Source organism: Mirounga leonina, unplaced genomic scaffold, assembly GCF_011800145.1.
Source record: "Mirounga leonina isolate KUSES-001 unplaced genomic scaffold, KU_Mleo_1.0 Mir_101609, whole genome shotgun sequence".
Classification (NCBI taxonomy): Eukaryota; Metazoa; Chordata; class Mammalia; order Carnivora; family Phocidae; genus Mirounga; species Mirounga leonina.
Window position 1 is genome coordinate 9,413,967 of NW_023270164.1, and position 19,535 is coordinate 9,433,501.

The window sequence follows — 19,535 nt, forward strand, 5'->3', positions numbered from 1 at the left end:
TTTGGTTCATGAAGTGACAGTTCAGGTGTGAGAGAATGAGACTCACATAGGTGGGTGCAGAGCTACTCTGCCGTATTAGTTTCCTGTGGTTGCTGTGAGAAATTACCACAAACTGGGTGGGTTAGAACAACAGAAATTTATTCTCACAGTTATAGAGGCCAGAAGCCTGAAATCAAGGTTGGCATGACAGCAGGGCAGTTCTCTCTGGAAGCTCTAGTGAAGAATCAGTTCCTTGCTTCTTTGGCATTTTCTGCTGGCAGGTCTTCACATCTCTGTGTGTCTCTCTGAAAACCTTTACTACTCTTTTAAAAGGATACAAGTGATTGCATTTAGGGCCCACCTAGATAATCCATAATAAGTACCTCCTCTAAAGATCCTTAAATTAATCACATATTTTGCCATATAAGGTCATCTTTTGTTCATCCTACCACATCTGCTTCGAACACACATACCTACCCTTAAATAGGAACCAATATCTTTTCTAATTTTTATGGGCATACTCTCCCTGCAGTCTCAGTAGTGATATGTTCAGTTAAAAGAGCCCCTATACTGAGGGAATCTCAAAGCTGTAGCACCCTACCAGATATTCACAGTTCATTTTGCAGTTCCTCTCATTTTAGATTTCATCAGTAGGACTTTTTACCATGATTGGTGTTGCTGGTAACACAACTGACGTTCCACCTTAGCAGTACAAGAACTAGTTAACCCATAGTCTGATTTGTCCATGAAGAAAAATGGGGTTTGTTGTAGTAACATATTACTTAGAATATCTCATAAACTGCTATACATTGTTGATTTATAACCTTTCATGATTTAGTGATAGTGTCATAGGCTTTGGGAGTGGAAGTGAGTTGGTGACGGTATACTGAGTTCTTTCCTTTTTCTTTCTTTCTAAAGATGAGGGTGTGTCATTGTAAGATTTGTTTCAGGTTTTGCAGATGCTAAAAAGATACTGTAACCTTTGAATAGTAGGCAAAAGATGTTTTTAAGGATTGGAGAAACATAAGTAACATGGTTTGGGGCAGTTAGGCAAGCATCAGAGAAGGAGCAGGAGAGCACTACCAGTTATTCCAGTGTCAAGAGACATATTGCAATATCAAAAAATTAAATTAATTAATACTATCATCAATCATACTGGAAAAGGCTCTAAATTTTGGGAAGCTGTCAGGCTCACAGTGGAGGTCGATATAAGTTTTCCAAAATTCTGATTTGTGCTTGAACTCTCAAGTTTGATCATTGGCAAGAAATTACTGTTACTTGCTTCTCTTGAAATGACAGGCTTATTTCATTTGTTTTCAAGAAAATGTCTTCCAGATACCTAAGTCAGAGTAAGCATAGTTTGTTAGTCATTCTTTTGAATAAAAATGGTGTTCCATGAAAAGAGGCCAGTTCAGTTTACAACTTAAAACAGTCTCACATGAACTTTCCCACAATATGGCCACTGTACTTCAGTATGGAGCGGAAGTGCTTTTTTTTTTTTTTTAAAGATTTTATTTATTTATCAGAGACAGCACAAGAGCGTGAGCACAAGCAGGAGCAGAGGCAGAGGGAGAGGGAGAAGCAGACTCCCCACTGAGCAGGGGGAGCCTGATGCTGGGTAGATCCCAGGACCCCAGGATCACGACCTGAGCTGAAAGCAGATGCTTAACCGACTGAGCCACCCAGGCGCCCCTGGAACAGAAATGCTTTAAATGTAGTTCCCACTTTAACCATACACATTATTCAAACAGTGTGTACTCAAGGGTTGACATTTAATAAAATGACTTTTACTGTTTCCTCAAGGATATTCTTAAGTTGAAACTGGCATTAACAACAAGAAAAAACTATATTTGCTTGGTGGTGAAGAATATGATGATTTCTGGTTCAGTTTGGTGCCTCTGGCTTAACTCTTGCTAAATTGCCAAAAGTTTTACTCACCATTAATTTTGGATATCAAGATAAATGTCAGCAGAGTTAAAAAGAGAAATAACATCTTAGTATTACAGTGAAAATAACTTTGACTCAGCAGACACCCTGAAGGGGTGTAGGAGACTACCAGTTGTCCATGAACCACACTTTAAAAACAGCTGCTTTGGGGGATTACAGCATGTGTTTGTTTGTTTGTTTGTTTTTAAGATTTATTTTATTTTGGAGAGTGCGCGCGAGAACATGAGTGCAAGTGCCAGTTGGGGGAGGGGCAGAGTGAGAGGGAGGGAGAATCCTCATGCCAACTCCGTTGAGTGCAGAGCCCGACGTAGGGCTCCATCCCAGGACCCTGAGATCATGACATGAGCCAAAATCAGGAGTCAGCTGCCTAACCTACCGTGAGCCACCCAGCTGCCCCCACAGCATGTATTTTTAACTTACTAAAGTTGATTGGTGCATCTTCCCTTTTCTTGGGCAATGTAAGATTCTTGGAACCTTTATTCTTCTCCCCTCGCCTTTATTTTATTGTTGTATATATTAATTCTGTACATGTTTTAAACATAAAATATTACTGTTAAAGTTGTTACCTACGTGTTTAAGATTTATTTGTTTATCACTCCTTCATCCCTTACCTTCCTTTTGAGATCGTTTTCTTTTCTGTATGTGTGTTGGCTGTATTTATAGATCTGAATATGTCTTTACCTCATGAAGTATGTATTGAGATCTTGCTGTTTTGCATATGGGCTTTCAGTTTTTCCACGACCATTTGTTGAAAAGACAGTCCTTTTTCTATTGAATTGCCTTTGCACCTTGTCAAAAAACAGTTGCCTGTATTGGCGTGGTTCTGCCTGTTGATTCTCTGTTTTGTTCCATTGATCTATATGTTTCTCTTTTCTCTAATACCACACTATCTTGATTAGAGTAGCTTACTCTATTGTCTTGAAATTGGGTAATATGAATCTTCTGACTTTGTTCTTTTTCAGAATTGTTTGGATATTGTAGTTCCTTTCCTTTGCAGTAACTTTTAGATCACTTTGTAGAGATGTACAAAGGAGCTTGGTGGGATTTTTATTGGGATTGCATTGAATCTATATAAATTAGGGAGAATTGATATATTTGTAATGTTTTCTATTTTGTGAACATGGTGTCTTTCTCTGATTATTTTGGTGTTCTTTGGTTTCTTTAATCAGTGTTTTGTTGTTTTCCACCCACAGATCATACACATATTTTGTTAGATTTATACCTAAGTACTTAATTTTGGGGGGTTACTGTTGTAAGTGGTATTTTTTTAAATTTCAGATTTCAGTTATTCATTGCTGGTAGATGTGAATACAATTGACATTGTATCTTTTTTTAAAAAAGATTTTATTTATTTATTTGAGAGAGAGAGAATGAGAGAGAAGGGGGAGGGTCAGAGGGAGAAACAGACTCCCTGCCGAGCAGGGAGCCCGATGCGGGACTCGATCCAGGGACTCCAGGATCATGACCTGAGCTGAAGGCAGTCGCTTAACCAACTGAGCCACCCAGGCGCCCCAATTGACATTGTATCATGAGCTTGAATATTACACTTATCAGTTCTAGTAATTTCTTAATTTAATTTTAGTTTTTAAAGATTTTATTTATTTATTCATGAGAGACAGAGAGAGAGATAGGCAGAGGGAGAAGCAGGCTCCCAGGGGAGGAGGGAGAAGCAGGCTCCCTGCTCTGGGAGCCCAATGTAGGACTCAATCCCAGGACTCTGGGATCATGTCCTGAGCCGAAGGCAGACGTTTAACCCACCGAGCCACCCAGGTTCCCTAACTTCTTAATTTTAACTTTAACTTGTCACAGTCTACCTTCAAATTATATTATACTATGTCATGGGAAGTATGGACCTTAACAAGAATGTACTTCCATCTCTTCCATTCTAGTCTTGGGATGATTGTCATACATTTTACTTCTACATATGTTATAAACCCTGCAACACATTGTTACTGTTTTTTACTAAATCCTTTTTTTTTTTTTTTTTTTGGAGAGAGAAAGAGAGAAAGAGAGTGAATGAGCATGGGGAGGGGCAGAGGGAGAGGGAGAGAGAATCCTAAGCTGGCCCATGCCCAGTGCAGATCATGATGGGGAGGGAGCTCAATCTCACAATCCTGAGATCATGACCAGAACCGAAATTGAGTTGGATGTTTAACCGACTGAGCCACCCAGGCGCCCCTGTTTTTTACTTTTATTAGTCTCTCTTAAAAAATAAACTTCTTGGGCGCCTGGGTGGCTCAGATGGTTAAGCGTCTGCCTTCGGCTCAGGTCATGGTCCCAGGCTCCTGGGATCGAGTCCCACATCGGGCTCCCTGCTCCTTGGGAGCCTGCTTCTCCCTCTGCCTCTCTCTCTCTCTGTCTCTCATGAATACATAAATAAAATCTAAAAAAAAAAAAAAAAAAAAAAAGTCTATTAAAAAAATAAAATAAACTTCTTAATAATAACTTGATTAACAACCGTATTCTCTCTCCCTCTCCCTCTGCCCCTCCCCATGCTCATTCCCAGATCTTAAATGTTCTCATCACACGTGTGACTATATGAGGTGTTAGATTTCCTAACCTTATTGTGGCAATCATTTCACAATATATACATGTATCACATCATCACATCGCTAACCATAAACTTAACACAATGTTTATGTCAGTTAAATCTCAGAGTTAGAAATTTTTTTAGCCATTCAAATAGGTACGTAGTGATATCTCATGGTTTTAATTGATTTCTGTAGCTTTATAATGGGTCTTAAAATTGAGCCATAGTCCTTCAACTTCATTCTTTTCCAGAATTATTCTGACTATCCTAGTTTCTTTGTTTTTACATTTAAATTTTATGACTACTTCTGTATCTACAGAAAAATCCTGCTGGGAATTTGATTGGAATTACATTAATATAGAGTTATTTTAATGCTATCAAATCTTCTGATTGATGAACACAGTATCTCTCTGCACTTATTTGGGTCGTCTTTGAATTTTTTCATTAGTGTTTTGTAGTTTTCAGCATACGGATTATGTTACATGTACTTTGTTAAGAGTTATACCTATGTATTTCATATTTTTGGAGCTATTATAAATGGTATTTTAAAAATTTTTGTTTCTAATTATTCATTGTTAGGGTGTAGAAATACAATTAATTTTTTGTATATTGATCTTGTATCTGTGACCTTGTTAAACTTGCTTATTAGTGATAGGAAGTCGTCCCCCCCCCCCCCCCCCCGCCCGGCCTAGATTTTTTGGGTCAGTTGTGTTTTAAGGAGACATTAAAAAAAATAAGAAAAATGTCTTTTGTAATTGTCTATGCAGTTACCATTTCCAGTGGGCTTTTTTCTGTGTTCTGCATCAAGATTTTCTTTTTTTCTTTCTTTCTTTTTTTTTTTTAAAGATTTTATTTATTTGAGAGAGAGAATGAGATAGAGAGAGAGCATGAGAGGGGGGAGGGTCAGAGGGAGAAGCAGACTCCCTGCCGAGCAGGGAGCCTGATGTGGGACTCCATCCAGGGACTCCAGGATCATGACCTGAGCCGAAGGCAGTCGCTTAACCAACTGAGCCACCCAGGCGCCCCTCTGCATCAAGATTTTCATCTGGTATAACTTACCTTCTGCCTGAGAATTTTTTTTAAAAAGGCATTTCTTAGACTGTAGGTCTGCTAGTGTTGAATTCTTTCAGTTTTTGCATATCTGGAAAAGTATACTTTTACCTTCTTTTTTTGAAAGATGATTTTGCTGAGTATAGAATTGTAAGTTGACAAATTTGTTTTCCTTTCAGTAACTGTAAAGATGTTATTCCACTTTACTCTGGCTTGCATTGATTCAGGCAAGAAAATTTCCTATGCGTGTGCTGCAGCCTAAAGTCTTTCTAGGCAGTAGGCTTGAGTTAATCCTTTGTTTTCCCTTTCTCAAAGATTACTGTTTGTATTCTCAGATGTCCAATGTCTGAAAACATTTGTTTCGCACATTTTCTCTTGTTTTTTAGTTATTTCATTCAGGGTACCTTTGGTCCATTTTACTGCATCTTGCCTGCAAGCAGAAGTCCAAAGACCTAAGAATTTTAAACCTCAAAAATCCTTATAGAATGAAAGATTGAAATGTCAATTAAAATGTCATTCCAGTAATTCAAATGTATGTCTTGTGTAGAGAAACTAGATTTAAGGTTTCTCCTGAGACTGATGTGTTCATATTTTATTTCACTGATTTCAAATAGAAATTTAAATATAAGCTTCTAGAGACTTAAACTAAGTTGAAATGGTATTTGGATGGTCAGTTTTCATATTTTATATGAAAATATTTTAAATGAGTATTTAATATTCAGGCAGTTTTCTTTTAAATACAGATATTTGGTATAATATGCTTTTAGGACTGGTTTTTCAGATGAACTTTTTCAAATTAATGGTGCAGATTCTTAAAAGAGCCACTAATAATAGGAGATACTGAATTTGCTTGATAATTTATTACTTGTTTCCTTTCAATTCCTGAGTTTTCAAGTCATATTGGAAAAATTTATAGTTATGATAGGCTAGAGCAGGGTTACCTTTTAGTGGTTTAATAGACATGAACCCTTGTGAAATAGCTGAGTGGGTAATGCACCTGCTCCTTGATCTTTATTAGTCAGCAAATAATTTGATTGTGGTTTGCTTATTGCTCATTCTTGCAGTTTGTAGATCACAGTGGCAGACCAAATTTTCCTCAGTAATTTTTTGAATGGTACTGATTCCTAGGAGTTCTGTATATTCTGAATGTGAATGCTTTCTCACTGTATGTGTTGAAAAATGTATTTTCCCAGTTTGTGACTTGCCTTTATACTTGTGTGTGTGTGTGTTTTATAAACTAAAGTCCCAAATGTTGATGTCGTTGAATTAATCTTTAACCTTTTTTTCCTGATTTGGCATTTTTTTTTGGTTTGTTTTTAAAGCATTCCTAACCTATGCTGATATCAGACATTTTGCTGTTTTCTTCTTAAAGGTTTAGATAAGTTTGCTTTTTACATTTAGGTCTTTTTAATCCATCTGGCATAGGTTTTTGTATGTGTAGATATAGACGTCTAATGTCTTTATTGGTTTAGTCCAACATTTTTTAGTTTTCAGCAGAGTGGTTGTGTCCAGGCTGCCTGAAGCCTAACCCTTTTCATTTTACGGCATGCGTGGAAAAATACATTGCTATATTTATTATTTCTTTCACGAACTATCAACCTGTTCATAGACTGTGCACATTTCTCTATTGGATTGTGAACAGTTTTTATAATAAATATAGCTAGTAAATATTTGGAAAATAAAGAACTAGAAATGAGCACTGTTGGAAGATTACATTGGTTCAGCTTTGCTGGTGGGATTATCAAAGCTTAAATTTTGCTGTTTGTGAGGAATTTTTCCTGAAGAAATCTAAATTGGCCAAATTATGTTCATTGGGTAATAATAACTTGATTAACAACCGGTTACTCTTCAGTAGAAACAAATTGTGGTTTAGCTGTTCAGTAAAATGTGTGAGATGTTAATTTTGATGCAGATCTATATGTTTTGACATGGTAAGCAGGTAATATATTGAATGAAAGAAATAGTACAAATCTTTGTATGCAGTTTTATAAATGTATTTATATGCGTGTATAGAGAAAAGTTTGGAAGGGTATATTCAGGCTGATTAAAAAGTTTTTTTTTTAAAAGCGCTATCTTTGGGGGAAGGGGCCTTTACTATGTTGCAGTTTCTCTAGTCTTAGGGTTGTTCATTTATTTAGTAGATAAATATAAGTGTCTACTATATATTAGAAGTTGCAGAATTCAAAGCGGATGATTTTCAATGGAGCTCATGCTGATAAATGTAATGTCTCCCCTCTCCTTACCCCAGTGGAGTGCTTGGTCTTTTCTTTCTTTGTGCATTTATGATTATTTGACAAATGCGTATAAAACAAATGAATGCATACTTCACTACCAAAGATGTTAACTTGAACTGTATATATTATAGCAGGTATCCAGGTTATAGCAGGCATAATAGATAGTTTTTTTTTTTTTTTTACCTTTATGCAGATTTGGCCTACTTAGTTTTGTTGTAGCTGGCTTTCTTCCTATTTATATATTTTTGGAAATCTGAATTAAATGTGTATAGCCGAAATGACAGGGAGAGTGATTGCATGTAAGATTGTCTCTTTCTTCCTCTAGATAAATAATAGACCCTGTGGAGTAGCAAGCAAATGAGGCAAAATGTAAGCTATAATGCCTAATGCTTTATATGGGAAATCACGGGATTACTCTGGGCTTTATTCACAGAAATCACTCTGCTGAAATTCTATCTCATACTTTGCTTACCTTCAGATTTTAAATTTACATCATTTTAAAGATTATTCAAGACTTAATACACATGCTTGATTTGAATGAGGCTTTACAAATAACTTGACTGTACCCCATCTGCATGGTGTTACACTTGGGATGATATAGAAAAAAATTATTTGTAAAATAACATAGGTGTTTTGACACAACAGCTTTTTAAAAATTTAATGTTGGCCCTGGGGGTGGGTATATGTGTGTACACATGCTAATGTAGAAATCATTAGTTCATTTGGCTGCTTGCATAAACAGTAAAGGTTTTAGAGTTAGAAGTAATCCAGCAACTTGTTGACAGTTCAGACAGTATAGCCTAGTGTGCTTTGTTGCAGGTGTATTTGGCCTTTCTTTGCCAAATATACTAAAGAGAGCAATAACAACACTAGGTAAACTAAGGAGATAAAACGTAGAAGATACAAAAAGTAGGGTAAAACCATATGACATTTTCTGTATGTTTTCCACATGTTGTCTGAACTCGTATATTATCCTTTATATATATAAACAGTAGTGTTTTTCTGCCACAAGTCACTTTTGAATATGGGAACTTGGTGTTTTTCTTTGTTTGGGTTGTGTGTCTTTTTTTTTTTTTTTTTTTTGAATGATTGTTGCTTTTTATATGATTTAAAATAAAGCAAGGTAAGAAGATTTAGTAAAGAACTGTGAGGCTCAATCTTTCTGTGGGATGGCGGGAGCAGGAAGTGGTGATCTTAATGCTTCTCTGCTTGGTGTAGAGGGAGCTAGTTTGTAGGAGTGTAAGAGAGAGAGTTGCTTATGGGGTGTCCTCTATTGGAAATGACTTGGATCCTTAGGCATGGCCTGAGTAGAACACCTAACTGCTTTAGAGGCTCTGGAACCTCAGATACTGTTTGAATCCAGCCTCTCCTAATTAGTAACTGTGACGTTGGACACAGGATTTTTCTCTGTGGCTCAGTTTTTCTATCTGTGAAGTTGGGTGTCTCTATTTCATAGAGAAATTGTGAGGATTAAATGAATAAATATATGTAAAGTGCTTAGAATAGTGCCTCGTACATATCAAGGGCTCAAATATTAACTATCAACACTTATTAAATTATCTGCTTTTGATTTCAGTAGTATAGTTCTGTAAGAATATTTTGTAATAGGAAAGTATTTTTAATAGTTTGTTTGAAAAGAATGGTATGTAGGGTGCCGTGATAGTATCTTGCATGATGCTTGCTTACTCATTAACATCCAGCACATCCACTGAATGAAGAGTATAATAGGTCCAGAGAGGCTGAGAAATCCAGGAGCAAGACTGAAATGCTTAAATTTTGTTATACTGACTTTCTGTGATGCAAAAGATTTTGGAAATTGGAGAGAAGGAGATAGGGTAGAGTTAAAAGATGTGTAAGTTCGTGTATCTTCTCTTAAAATGTTAAGTATGGGTGATAGCTAGATTTCTTTTTCCTTTTTTCTTCATCTTTTTTTTTTTTTTAAAGCTTTTATTTATTTATTTGAGAGAGAGAGAGGGCCTGAGCGGGGGGAGGAATGGAGAGGGAGGGAGAAGCAGACTCCCTGCTGAGCAGGGAGCCCAATGCGGGACTCCATCCTGGGACTCTGGGATCATGACCTGAGCCAAAGGCAGACGTTTAACTGACTGAGCCACCCAGGCACCCCCCCCCCCCCTTAAGTAGGCTCCTTGCCCAGTGTGACCCCAACATGGGGCTTGAACTCACGACCTTGAGATCAAGACCTGAGCTGAGATTAAGAGTTGGATTCTTAACCATGCGTCCCTCCTTCATCCTTTTTGTATGTGCTAATGATTATTTCATTAGGTGGCTGGGACATTTTTTTGTTTTGTTTTGTTTTTTAATGAGGAAAGAGGGCTGCATACTCATTCATTTGTTTAAATAAAATAATTCTTAGAGACAGTTTCAGGCTGCTCTGGAACTCCACTGTTCTAAGAACTTAGGCTTCTGTTTTCCTATGTTCCATCCTCAGCTTCGGCTTCTACCATCTAGGTGCTTCCAACTAGGGGGAGGAGGGGTTGAAGCAGAGCATGTCCTTTCTTTGTTTGCCATTGGCCAGAGCTTAATCATCAGGCTACACCTACGAGGATGGCTGGGGATCCCAGTATTTATTCTGTAAAAACATGTCCAATTAAATTTAGGGGTTCTATTAACAGAAAAGAGAGGAGAAAGAATATCAGGGACACTAGAATCTGAAGCAAGTTGCAAAACAATGTTTATATAAATATGTAAATATTAATACTAAAGTGGGAAAAATATATCTGCATCTGCACAAAATAGTCTTGAATACAGTAGAAAATTTTTAATGTTTGTTGCTTCTGGGAAAGGGAACTGGGTGGCTGGGGTTAGGATTAGGAGACAGACTTTTCACCATATACCTTTTAGAATTGGTGATGTATACTTTTTTTTTTTTTTAAAGATTTTTATTTATTTGACAGAGAGAGAAATAGCGAGAGCAGGAACACAAGCAGGGGGAGTGGGAGAGGGAGAAGCAGGCTTCCCGCCGAGCAGGGAGCCCGATGTGGGACTCGATCCCAGGATCCTGGGATCATGACCTGAGCTGAAGGCAGACGCTTAACGACTGAGCCACCCAGGCGCCCAGTGATGTATACATTTTAACTTTTCAAAAACAGTAAACAAAATTAAGAAGTATGGAAGTCTGATATTTAAGTTCAGGAATAAATATGTCATTAAGAATTAATAATCCTTAAGATTATCATTTTAAGTGTGTAACACTTCCCACATTAAAAAAATGTGGTGAGTTGAAATTTCAGAAAATGATTTAGACTTAGGTAGTTTGAAAAGCAGCCAGGCAAAGGCATTGCTGAGTGTCTGGAAAGGGCAAGAATCGTCATTATTTATGAGGCATATTTCTGGGAAGGATATCAGCTTTAACAATGCAAACATTTTTAGGGTTTGAGGAAAGCAGGTCAGGATACTGAATTTATTTAGAAATTTATTATTGAAATTCAAAGCAAATAAACCATGGAATTAAGTCAGGAGAGATGCACTCACTCACTTATATGTATGTGTGTTTGTGTGTGGGTATGTATTATATATAATATTATACACTGTATGCTTGTAGAAGCCCAAGGAATCTTAAAAAAAAAAAAAATGCTGCTCAGAATTATATCCAAAGTTAAGAAGTCTCTTTTCTAACTTGCAGTAAGATAGCTTAGTAATTTATGCTTTAGTTCTTTGCACTGATATGAGCCAAAGATGGCCCATTTAATTTTTGGCATATTTAAGTTTTCCTCTTTTCTGATTGAGCTGAATTAAACTTGCTTATAAGTTATACCCATTCATTGGTCTGATGTCTGGAGCTACCCAAAGTGCAATTAATCTTATTTCTGAAGAGACAGCTTTTTAAAGTTTTGAATAAAGCTTTAGCATCCCTGATGATTCTCCCCAGTTAAACTTAGTTTACAATAGTTTCTCCGTCCTTCACCAAAATTGTAGCCCTCTATAAGTTACCACCTATTAAAATGTGGCACTCAGAACTGGTGATAATGTTAGCGATCTGGTCAGAGTAGACCTTGGCGGGCTGATTATTGGTGTTGATTTGTATAATATGCTTTATTAATTTGGGTCATGAATACTTTTTTAGTAGCCATATTTCATGGATGACATGTTGACCTGTAGTCTGCTTAAATCCCTTACAATCCTCTTTGTAGGTAGTCAGTTGGCTGCTGAACCATCTTGTATATCTGTGGCTGGCTTTTAGGAATTAAGGGCAGGACTGCATGCTTGTCTTTATTATATTCAACCTAAAAGTTTTGGTTCATTTAAAATCACTGGGGTATTTAAATCTACATTAATTTTCTCTACCATTTGTATGTCCCAACTACTTTAGCTAAATCTTTTAAATTGGAAGAAAAATAATTAGTTTTAAAAGTTGCCTATATTTAACAATTCTAAAATATTAACAAATTTTAGCTAGGCCCTGACCAAGTTCATCATACAAGACTGTAATGCTTAATTTTTTTTTTAAATGTTTAAGCATTTTTAATGTTAACATTAAAAAAGTAAATGTTACATGTCTGTGTTCATAAGCTCTAAGCTTCATCTGTCAAGGTTTAGAAATAGAGGGTAATGATAATATCACTGTTCCGAGATAAATGATTTTTCAAATAATAAAAATAAAGCAGATACCGACCATAAATTATATTGAACATTGTGGAAAATGGTACTGTGATAGGAGGAAGACATCAAAGTTCTCTACCTGGCTGGGAGGATCTTAGTTTACTCTCCTTTGATTCTAGTATTTAACGATTAACTTTATTTTCATTCTCACTGTTTTGTCCAGTACGGAGTAAGGATTATGGATGTGTAAGTCACTAAGTATAAACAACCATAGGATGTAACAGTGATTTTTGTGAAAGGCATTGTTCATCGCCAGTGCAAGACTTCATTATTTTTATAGGCTTTTCATTTATGAACATGAGAAATTTTGCTTTCCTAATATTTAGCATAGGGATCAAATAGTCAATTATTTTTAAACTTTAAACAGTATCTATCTCTACACTGTCCATTAACACGTCTATTTAAATAGAAATAAAAATTAAAATGAAATAATTTAAAAATTCAGTTGTTGACTTCTACCAGCCATGTTTCAAGTGCTCAATAGCCACTTGTGTCTAGTGGGTAGCTTATTGGGCAACACAGATTATAGAACATTTTTATCATTGTAGAAAGTGCTCTATTGGGGCGCCTGGGTGGCTCAGTTGTTAAGCGTCTGCCTTCGGCTCAGGTCATGATCCCAGGGTCCTGGGATCAAGCCCCACATCGGGCTCCCTGCTCTGCGGGGAGCCTGCTTCTCCCTCACCCTCTGCTTGCCTCTCTGCCTACTTGTGCTCTCCCTCTCTCTCTCTCTTTGTCAAATAAATAAAGAAAATCTTTAAAAAAAAAAAAAAAGAAAGTACTCTATTGATGATGCTGATATAGACACAAATGATTTTCATGCAAATTTTTTTTAAACAATCTTTTTTTTTTTTTAAAGATTTTATTTATTTATTTATTTTTGAGAGAGAGAGAATGAGAGACAGAGAGGGAGGAGGGTCAGAGGGAGAAGCAGACTCCCTGCCGAGCAGGGAGCCCGATGCGGGACTCGATCCCGGGACTCCAGGATCATGACCTGAGCCGAAGGCAGTCGCTTAACCAACTGAGCCACCCAGGCGCCCTCATGCAAATTTTTGACTATCCTCACATTAAAGGTAGGGTGAATCCTAGAGGAAAGCATAATAATTCCTTAATGATTTTTATAAGAATAGAAATGTTATAGGTTAATTATGAAAAATCTAGAAAATATAGAGAAATAAAAAGAACAAAGAAAAGTTTCTCTATGACTTTATATTTTTAACATTTGCTTTATATTCTGGTCCTTTTTTTTCTCTGCACGTGTGTACACATGTGGGGATGATTTTACTTGTGCACATTTCAAGTAGAAAGAGCAAGAATATAAAAGTAACATTTTAACGGGAAATATTTTTGCTTTATAGAAGTTTACCTAAACTTTGTTCTAAATCTAAACTATTTATCTTCTATGTTTATAATTAGCCTTTTGACTAAAAATGTTATTATAAAAATACGGTTTCATTCTAGATTATTGAGTTAGGAGTATTGGAGTATTGGAAATTATCTCCAGTTACTTATTTTCCTTTAAATGCTCTTTAAAAATTGTATTTGCCTGTATCTAATACCAGCATTTACCTCAAACACTTCAAATGATTTCATGAAGTTTCACTATGAAATGGTGACGCAAGGCACTTGGAAACTTTATTCTAACTTTTTGCTCGTCTTCAATCCCATTTGATATTTGGCTCTGTCAGCAGCATCTTTGACCACCAATGTTAGTTGGTAGGTGCATGCTGGCTTTGTTGGAAATTACTATGAATTTGAAGCTTGAGTATATGGGTAGGCGAATTGAAAATCTGCCCATTCTGGTTTTTACCTGGTGTTAATGCTTCACGATGATCAGAGTTATGTATAGTATTCATTTTAGATGTGTTCCTTTGTTTTATGGGAAGTGGAAGATAAGGCAGTAGATGATTCATGGTAGTGGAATCAAGGTATGGTGGTAAGACAGAAGTATTGGATGTTGCCATCTTTTTGCTTAAATCATTAAATTTCTTCATGTTTGTATCTTGAATCTCTTTTCACTGTGAAACCATATTTGCTTATAAATTTAGTGCTGATCAGCAGTAAGAAATTATCAGGGAGGAGTAGGAAAAGTTTCTAAATAACTAAGAGTTTAAGAAAAGGTAATAACTATTTTAATGAGTGTTTTATTTACAGTGCCATTATTAGCTTTAAAGTCACTCATTTAATGTAAAGTTAAGAATTGTCATGCTGTAGCCCAATAATTTTGTGAATTTCTCTGATATTAAAAAGTATTGAAACAAATTGTATTTTTGTGCTCTTAACCATCTGCCCGATAGGATTATATATGATGTAAATAAAGAGGATCTTGAAATTTCATGCCTCCAAATTATAGTAATTTCTGACACTTCAGTGTAGTATTCAGACTCTTAATTATAGGGAAGCAGAATGATTAGTTTTTCATGATTGTGATTTGGTACATATGCACATGTATGTAGGTAGCTAAGAGTGGAGTAAGAAATGAAGACAGCCCTTTCATAAAATGTTAGGCTGTAAGGATAGTAGGATCATCCCAGAATTTGCCTTGTTTAGGATGGCTTCTCCAAACTTGATGAGTATGTATGTGCTTTGCATAGGTAAATGTTAGGATATACATTTTGAAACTGTCCATAAAAGGCCCTATATTTTACAGGAGAGTAAAAATCAAAACATTTTAAGTGGGTACTTTGCATCACATTTTCTTATCCCATCAAATGCTCTTGAAGTGGTAGTGAAAAGGATTATTTGGTAACAGAAGGTATTCATTCTAGTTTCTTTCTTTGTGGATACCAAATCTGGGAATGTACCCAGAGATTTGAGAAATCATACACATTTTTTTCTTTAGTGACTCCAGGACACATTATAACACATGAGAACACGGTAAATTGTTAGCAGGGAAATTTTGGCAAAACTATTGGGAGGCTTGAAATAATCTTGAAAGAGAGCTTTTTACTTATCTAAGGAGAAAGTAAAGAAGCAATTATTAAGTACCTGTGGAATGCTAAGCACCTAGGTAAACCCTTGGAGAAGTTTTCTGAGCTGAATTTTGTCAGCCCTCTGAGTGTTACTAAAACTGAGAGACAGAGGATATGAGTTCCCCAGGATGTCCTGTAGCTAATGAGAACTGGAATTAGTCAAGACTCCAAAAGTCTATTCTTTCCATTGTTCATTTTCTCTTGCAGTCTCCGGGATTACAAATAAAAATAAAAATAAAAATAATATCCTTAAAATAGTATGTTACTTTTTTATTCAGGGAAGAAATAGAGTATATACATATGTATGTATTTGAGTGAGGGTAAGATGAAGACTAGAGTTAGAGTGGGTTTAAAGCATATCATGAGAAGACGTTTGAAAGGCAGTTTATGGTAGTTTAAACTGATAGGGGTTATGACAAAAAGTTGTTCAGTATAAATGGTAGCTATTACTCTGGAGATTCTCTGAATTCTCACGTAATTGAATAAAGTTCTTTCAGTCTGTGGGAAAAATGGATATTAGCTGTTTATATCAACAAGGACCACTGTAATAATTTAGATGTGCAGCTTATGAATAAAGTTATCAAAGTGCTCCTTATTTGTCAAGTATTTCTATTTTATAGATAGGAAAAGCACTTATGCCAGAACTAGTGGCTCTTCTAATAAATACTTAGGTACTAAACAATACTGCATTGATTATGTCTGAGGTAGAAGTGAAATATATTGATTTTTGGGGTGATTGAATAGAGGACATACGCATTACCTCAGGAAGGAAATATATTTTAGGGTTTTACCTTTTTCTTAAATGTTTGTATTTTTTATTTCTAGGCTGTTCGCTGCTACGAATCTCTAATCTTAAAAGCTGAAGGAAAAGTGGAGTCTGATTTCTTTTGTCAATTAGGTCACTTCAACCTCTTATTGGAAGATTATCCAAAAGGTAATTTTTTTCCTTATTAATTACTATTTGATTTATGTATATCTAAAATAATTGTAATTGTTCGTACTTTGTTGAGGATACTACCATTTTTATTTCTAAGAAATTGTAAGCTTGTGAACATCCTAAACAATGAGGAAGAAAAATGGAGTAGGTAGAAATGTGAAAAATTCATGTAACTCTATGTAATCATCAGTAATTTGACCATTTTAACTGATAACCACCACCTACATGTGCACTACCGTTTTGTTCTACCTTGTGAAAAATCCCTGCCCCTTAAAGGCTCTACCATAGTAGAAAGTGAGCCATTGGGTGCCTGGGTGGCTCAGTCAGTTAAGCGTCTGCCTTCTGCTCAGGTCACGATTCCAGGGTCCTGGGATCAAGCCCCACATTGGGCTCCCTGCTCAGCAGGGAGTCTGCTTCTCTCTCTCTTTTGCCCCCTTGCTCGTGCTTGCTTTCTCTCTAATAAATAAGATCTTTAAAAACAACAAAAGAAAGAAAAAAAAAAAGTGAGCCATGAATTGATACTTTGAAGAAGTAACAGAGACAGTATTTCCCTTCTTTATCCTGGCTATAAAACTTCCGTTTAGCTAGAAAATATTTGAATGAAAATCTGATCTGTAGTCGTGTTATTGTAAAGGTAAGCAGTACAGGAGAGATGATCATATAATGAGCTTGAGCATTGGAGAAAACAAATTTTTTATTCATTTGAAATTTTTTTCCTGTAAGCAATGAGTTAAATAACTCAAGGCCGTCCCCCAAGATGTGTCCCTTTTATAGTACCAGGCTGCTGATGCAGACCATTACTCACTTAGGAAGATAAAGTACCCCCAAATACCACCCATTCTCCCAATACCAAAGGCAAAATCCATAGCAAAGAAAAATTGTATCCTTATAATAAACAAGAACATTTTAACCTTCTGATGTTAGTAAACATCTGAATGTGGACCAGATAAACATAGTATGCTTGTTTTCTACAGCTGTGTTTTGTGGGCAGAACAACTGCAGGTTTTAGGGCTGGAGTGAAGGATTGTTGCTGTTTAACGTTGATGTTTTATAATGCCACCTTTGTGTTAGGTCAAGTGAGGACTTTCCTAGTGAAAATTCAATTTTTATTTGAGACAGGTGTAATATAGGGGGTTTGAAGTTAGGCTTATTTCTCAGTTCATCTCCATTTTTTTTTTTTTAAAGATTTTATTTATTCATGTTAGACACAGAGACAGGGAGAGAGCATGAGCAGAGGGAGAGGGAGAAGCAGGCTCCCCGCTGAGCCAGAAGCCCGACGTGGGGCTCCATCCCAGGACCCCGTCGTGAGCCGAAGGCAGACGTGAGCCAAAGGCAGATGCTTAACCATCTGAGCCATCCAGGCACCCCTCATCTCTGTTGTTTACAGCAGCATTATCGTTCACATATTGTGTGTGTACCCCTGAGCTTCCGTCTTCTAATCTGAAAAAGCAAGAGATAAAGGGGTTTGGGGATTGTTATGTGAAACTGGTTAGTACTTAGCAGAATGTCTTCAGTATAATAGGTATTAATAATTATTTAACACTCTATTAGATATTTTAATTAAGACTCACTCATTTAAAGGAAACTATTTTACAAAAAAATACATAGAAATTCTGTACAGTATAATTTTTTAATGCTGCATCTTGGAGAGCATGCTATCATATGTGTGTGTATACGCACACAGACACACTATATGTGTGTGTGTGTGTATAGTAGCCTTTAAAACTTTATTTTTTTTATTATGTTAATCACCATACATTACATCATTAGTTTTTGATGCAGTGTTCCATGATTCATTGTTTGCGTATAACACCCATTGCTCCATGCAGTACATGCCCTCTTTAATACCCATCACCAGGCTAACCCATCCCCCACCCCCCTCCCCTCTAGAACCCTCAGTTTGTTTCTCAGAGTCCATCGTCTCTCATGGTTCGTCTCCCCCTCTGATTTCCCCCCCTTCATTTTTCCCTTCCTGCTATCTTCTTCTTCTTTTTTTTTTAACATATAATGTATTATTTGTTTCAGAGGTACAGGTCTGTGATTCAACAGTCTTACACAATTCAGAGTGCTCACCATGGCACATACCCTCCCCAATGTCTATCACCTAGCCACCCCTTTAAAACTTTATTAACCTATGAACTTAACTATATTTTCCATTTATAAAATGTTTGGCTGTGAGGTTATGAGTCTAGGGATATTTGTTTTATTAGAGGTTTTCTTTCTCTGTTTCTTTCTTCCTTTATCTCTCTCTTTTTTTCTTTCTTTTGGAGGTAAGGTGGGGCATGCGGCAAACTAGCTGGCAGGAGTAATCTAATAAGATGCGGGCAGAGAACCATAACTTTTAAGGATATAAGTCCTTGAAAAGAGGTGCTCTGAGACCCATTTACTGTCATGTAGATGAACTGGCCATTGATAGCTAGGCAGTAGGTCAGTTATTTGTAATAGGAAGAAAAGGAAGGTGAGAATGGATGCAGAGGTTTATATATGTATTTTATTATACTTTAGTATTTCAAACTGATGGCTTCTGTTTCCTTGATTTTTTTTTAAATCCTCCTTGAGTCTTTATTGACCACATTTCCAAGTTACAAAAAAATTCCTTTTTACATACTAATTATTGAATTCTTTCTGTTCACTCTTCACCATCTTCCTGTGAATCCAAAACTAGAGCCCATCTTGAGTAGGCCCCTCCACACTCCATCACCACTACCACCAGTTTATGGAGACATTTGTTATCTCAGGCTGCTTCCTCCTTCTCTCTTTGGAACCCAGTGCAAGGTGAGAACCTCCAGCTCCAGCCAAATAGACATTTAATTTTGGAGAACAGATTATAAACCGTAACTTTTTAGGGAGTAAACATAAACCACTCAGTGAACATGTGAGTAAATTGCTCAGGTATATGTATGTGGGGGACGTACTGGCCCTGTATTCTGAAGACAGTTCTTTAATTATAGTACTGAGTCCTCTTCTTTGTGTGAAATTTTCTGAGCTTGGGGTTCCTTGTGAAAAACTGCTTCTCCTTTTGTAGTACACAATGGTAGAATCTGTTTTGTGTACATTATGGGCTGTGTTTTTTGTCCTTATTTATCATTCTGATCCCATCTTGCTTCCTGCCTTAGGGAATTCCTAAAAATTTCTGATCTGCAGATATGGTGTACTTTGATTATCATTACTATTATGGATTTATTCATTAAAAAATATTTTCTGTCATGTCAGATGAATTTGAAGCAGAAGGAAAAAAAGATTTTCTAAAACAGTTTTTTTTAAGCCTTTCT

At 36.3% G+C, this 19,535-nt stretch overlaps 1 protein-coding gene across 7 annotated transcripts in view; it reads left to right on the forward strand.

Annotated features, from left to right (window-relative positions):
- Positions 1-19,535, forward strand: part of KDM6A (lysine demethylase 6A) — a 221,654-nt gene that overhangs the window by 47,537 nt on the left and 154,582 nt on the right. For all 7 annotated transcript variants that reach the window (XM_035003448.1, XM_035003482.1, XM_035003443.1 and 4 more), the window contains exon 3: positions 16,152-16,260. In XM_035003448.1, the coding sequence (XP_034859339.1) occupies positions 16,152-16,260 (109 nt within the window). The remainder of the gene's footprint in view (positions 1-16,151; positions 16,261-19,535) is intronic.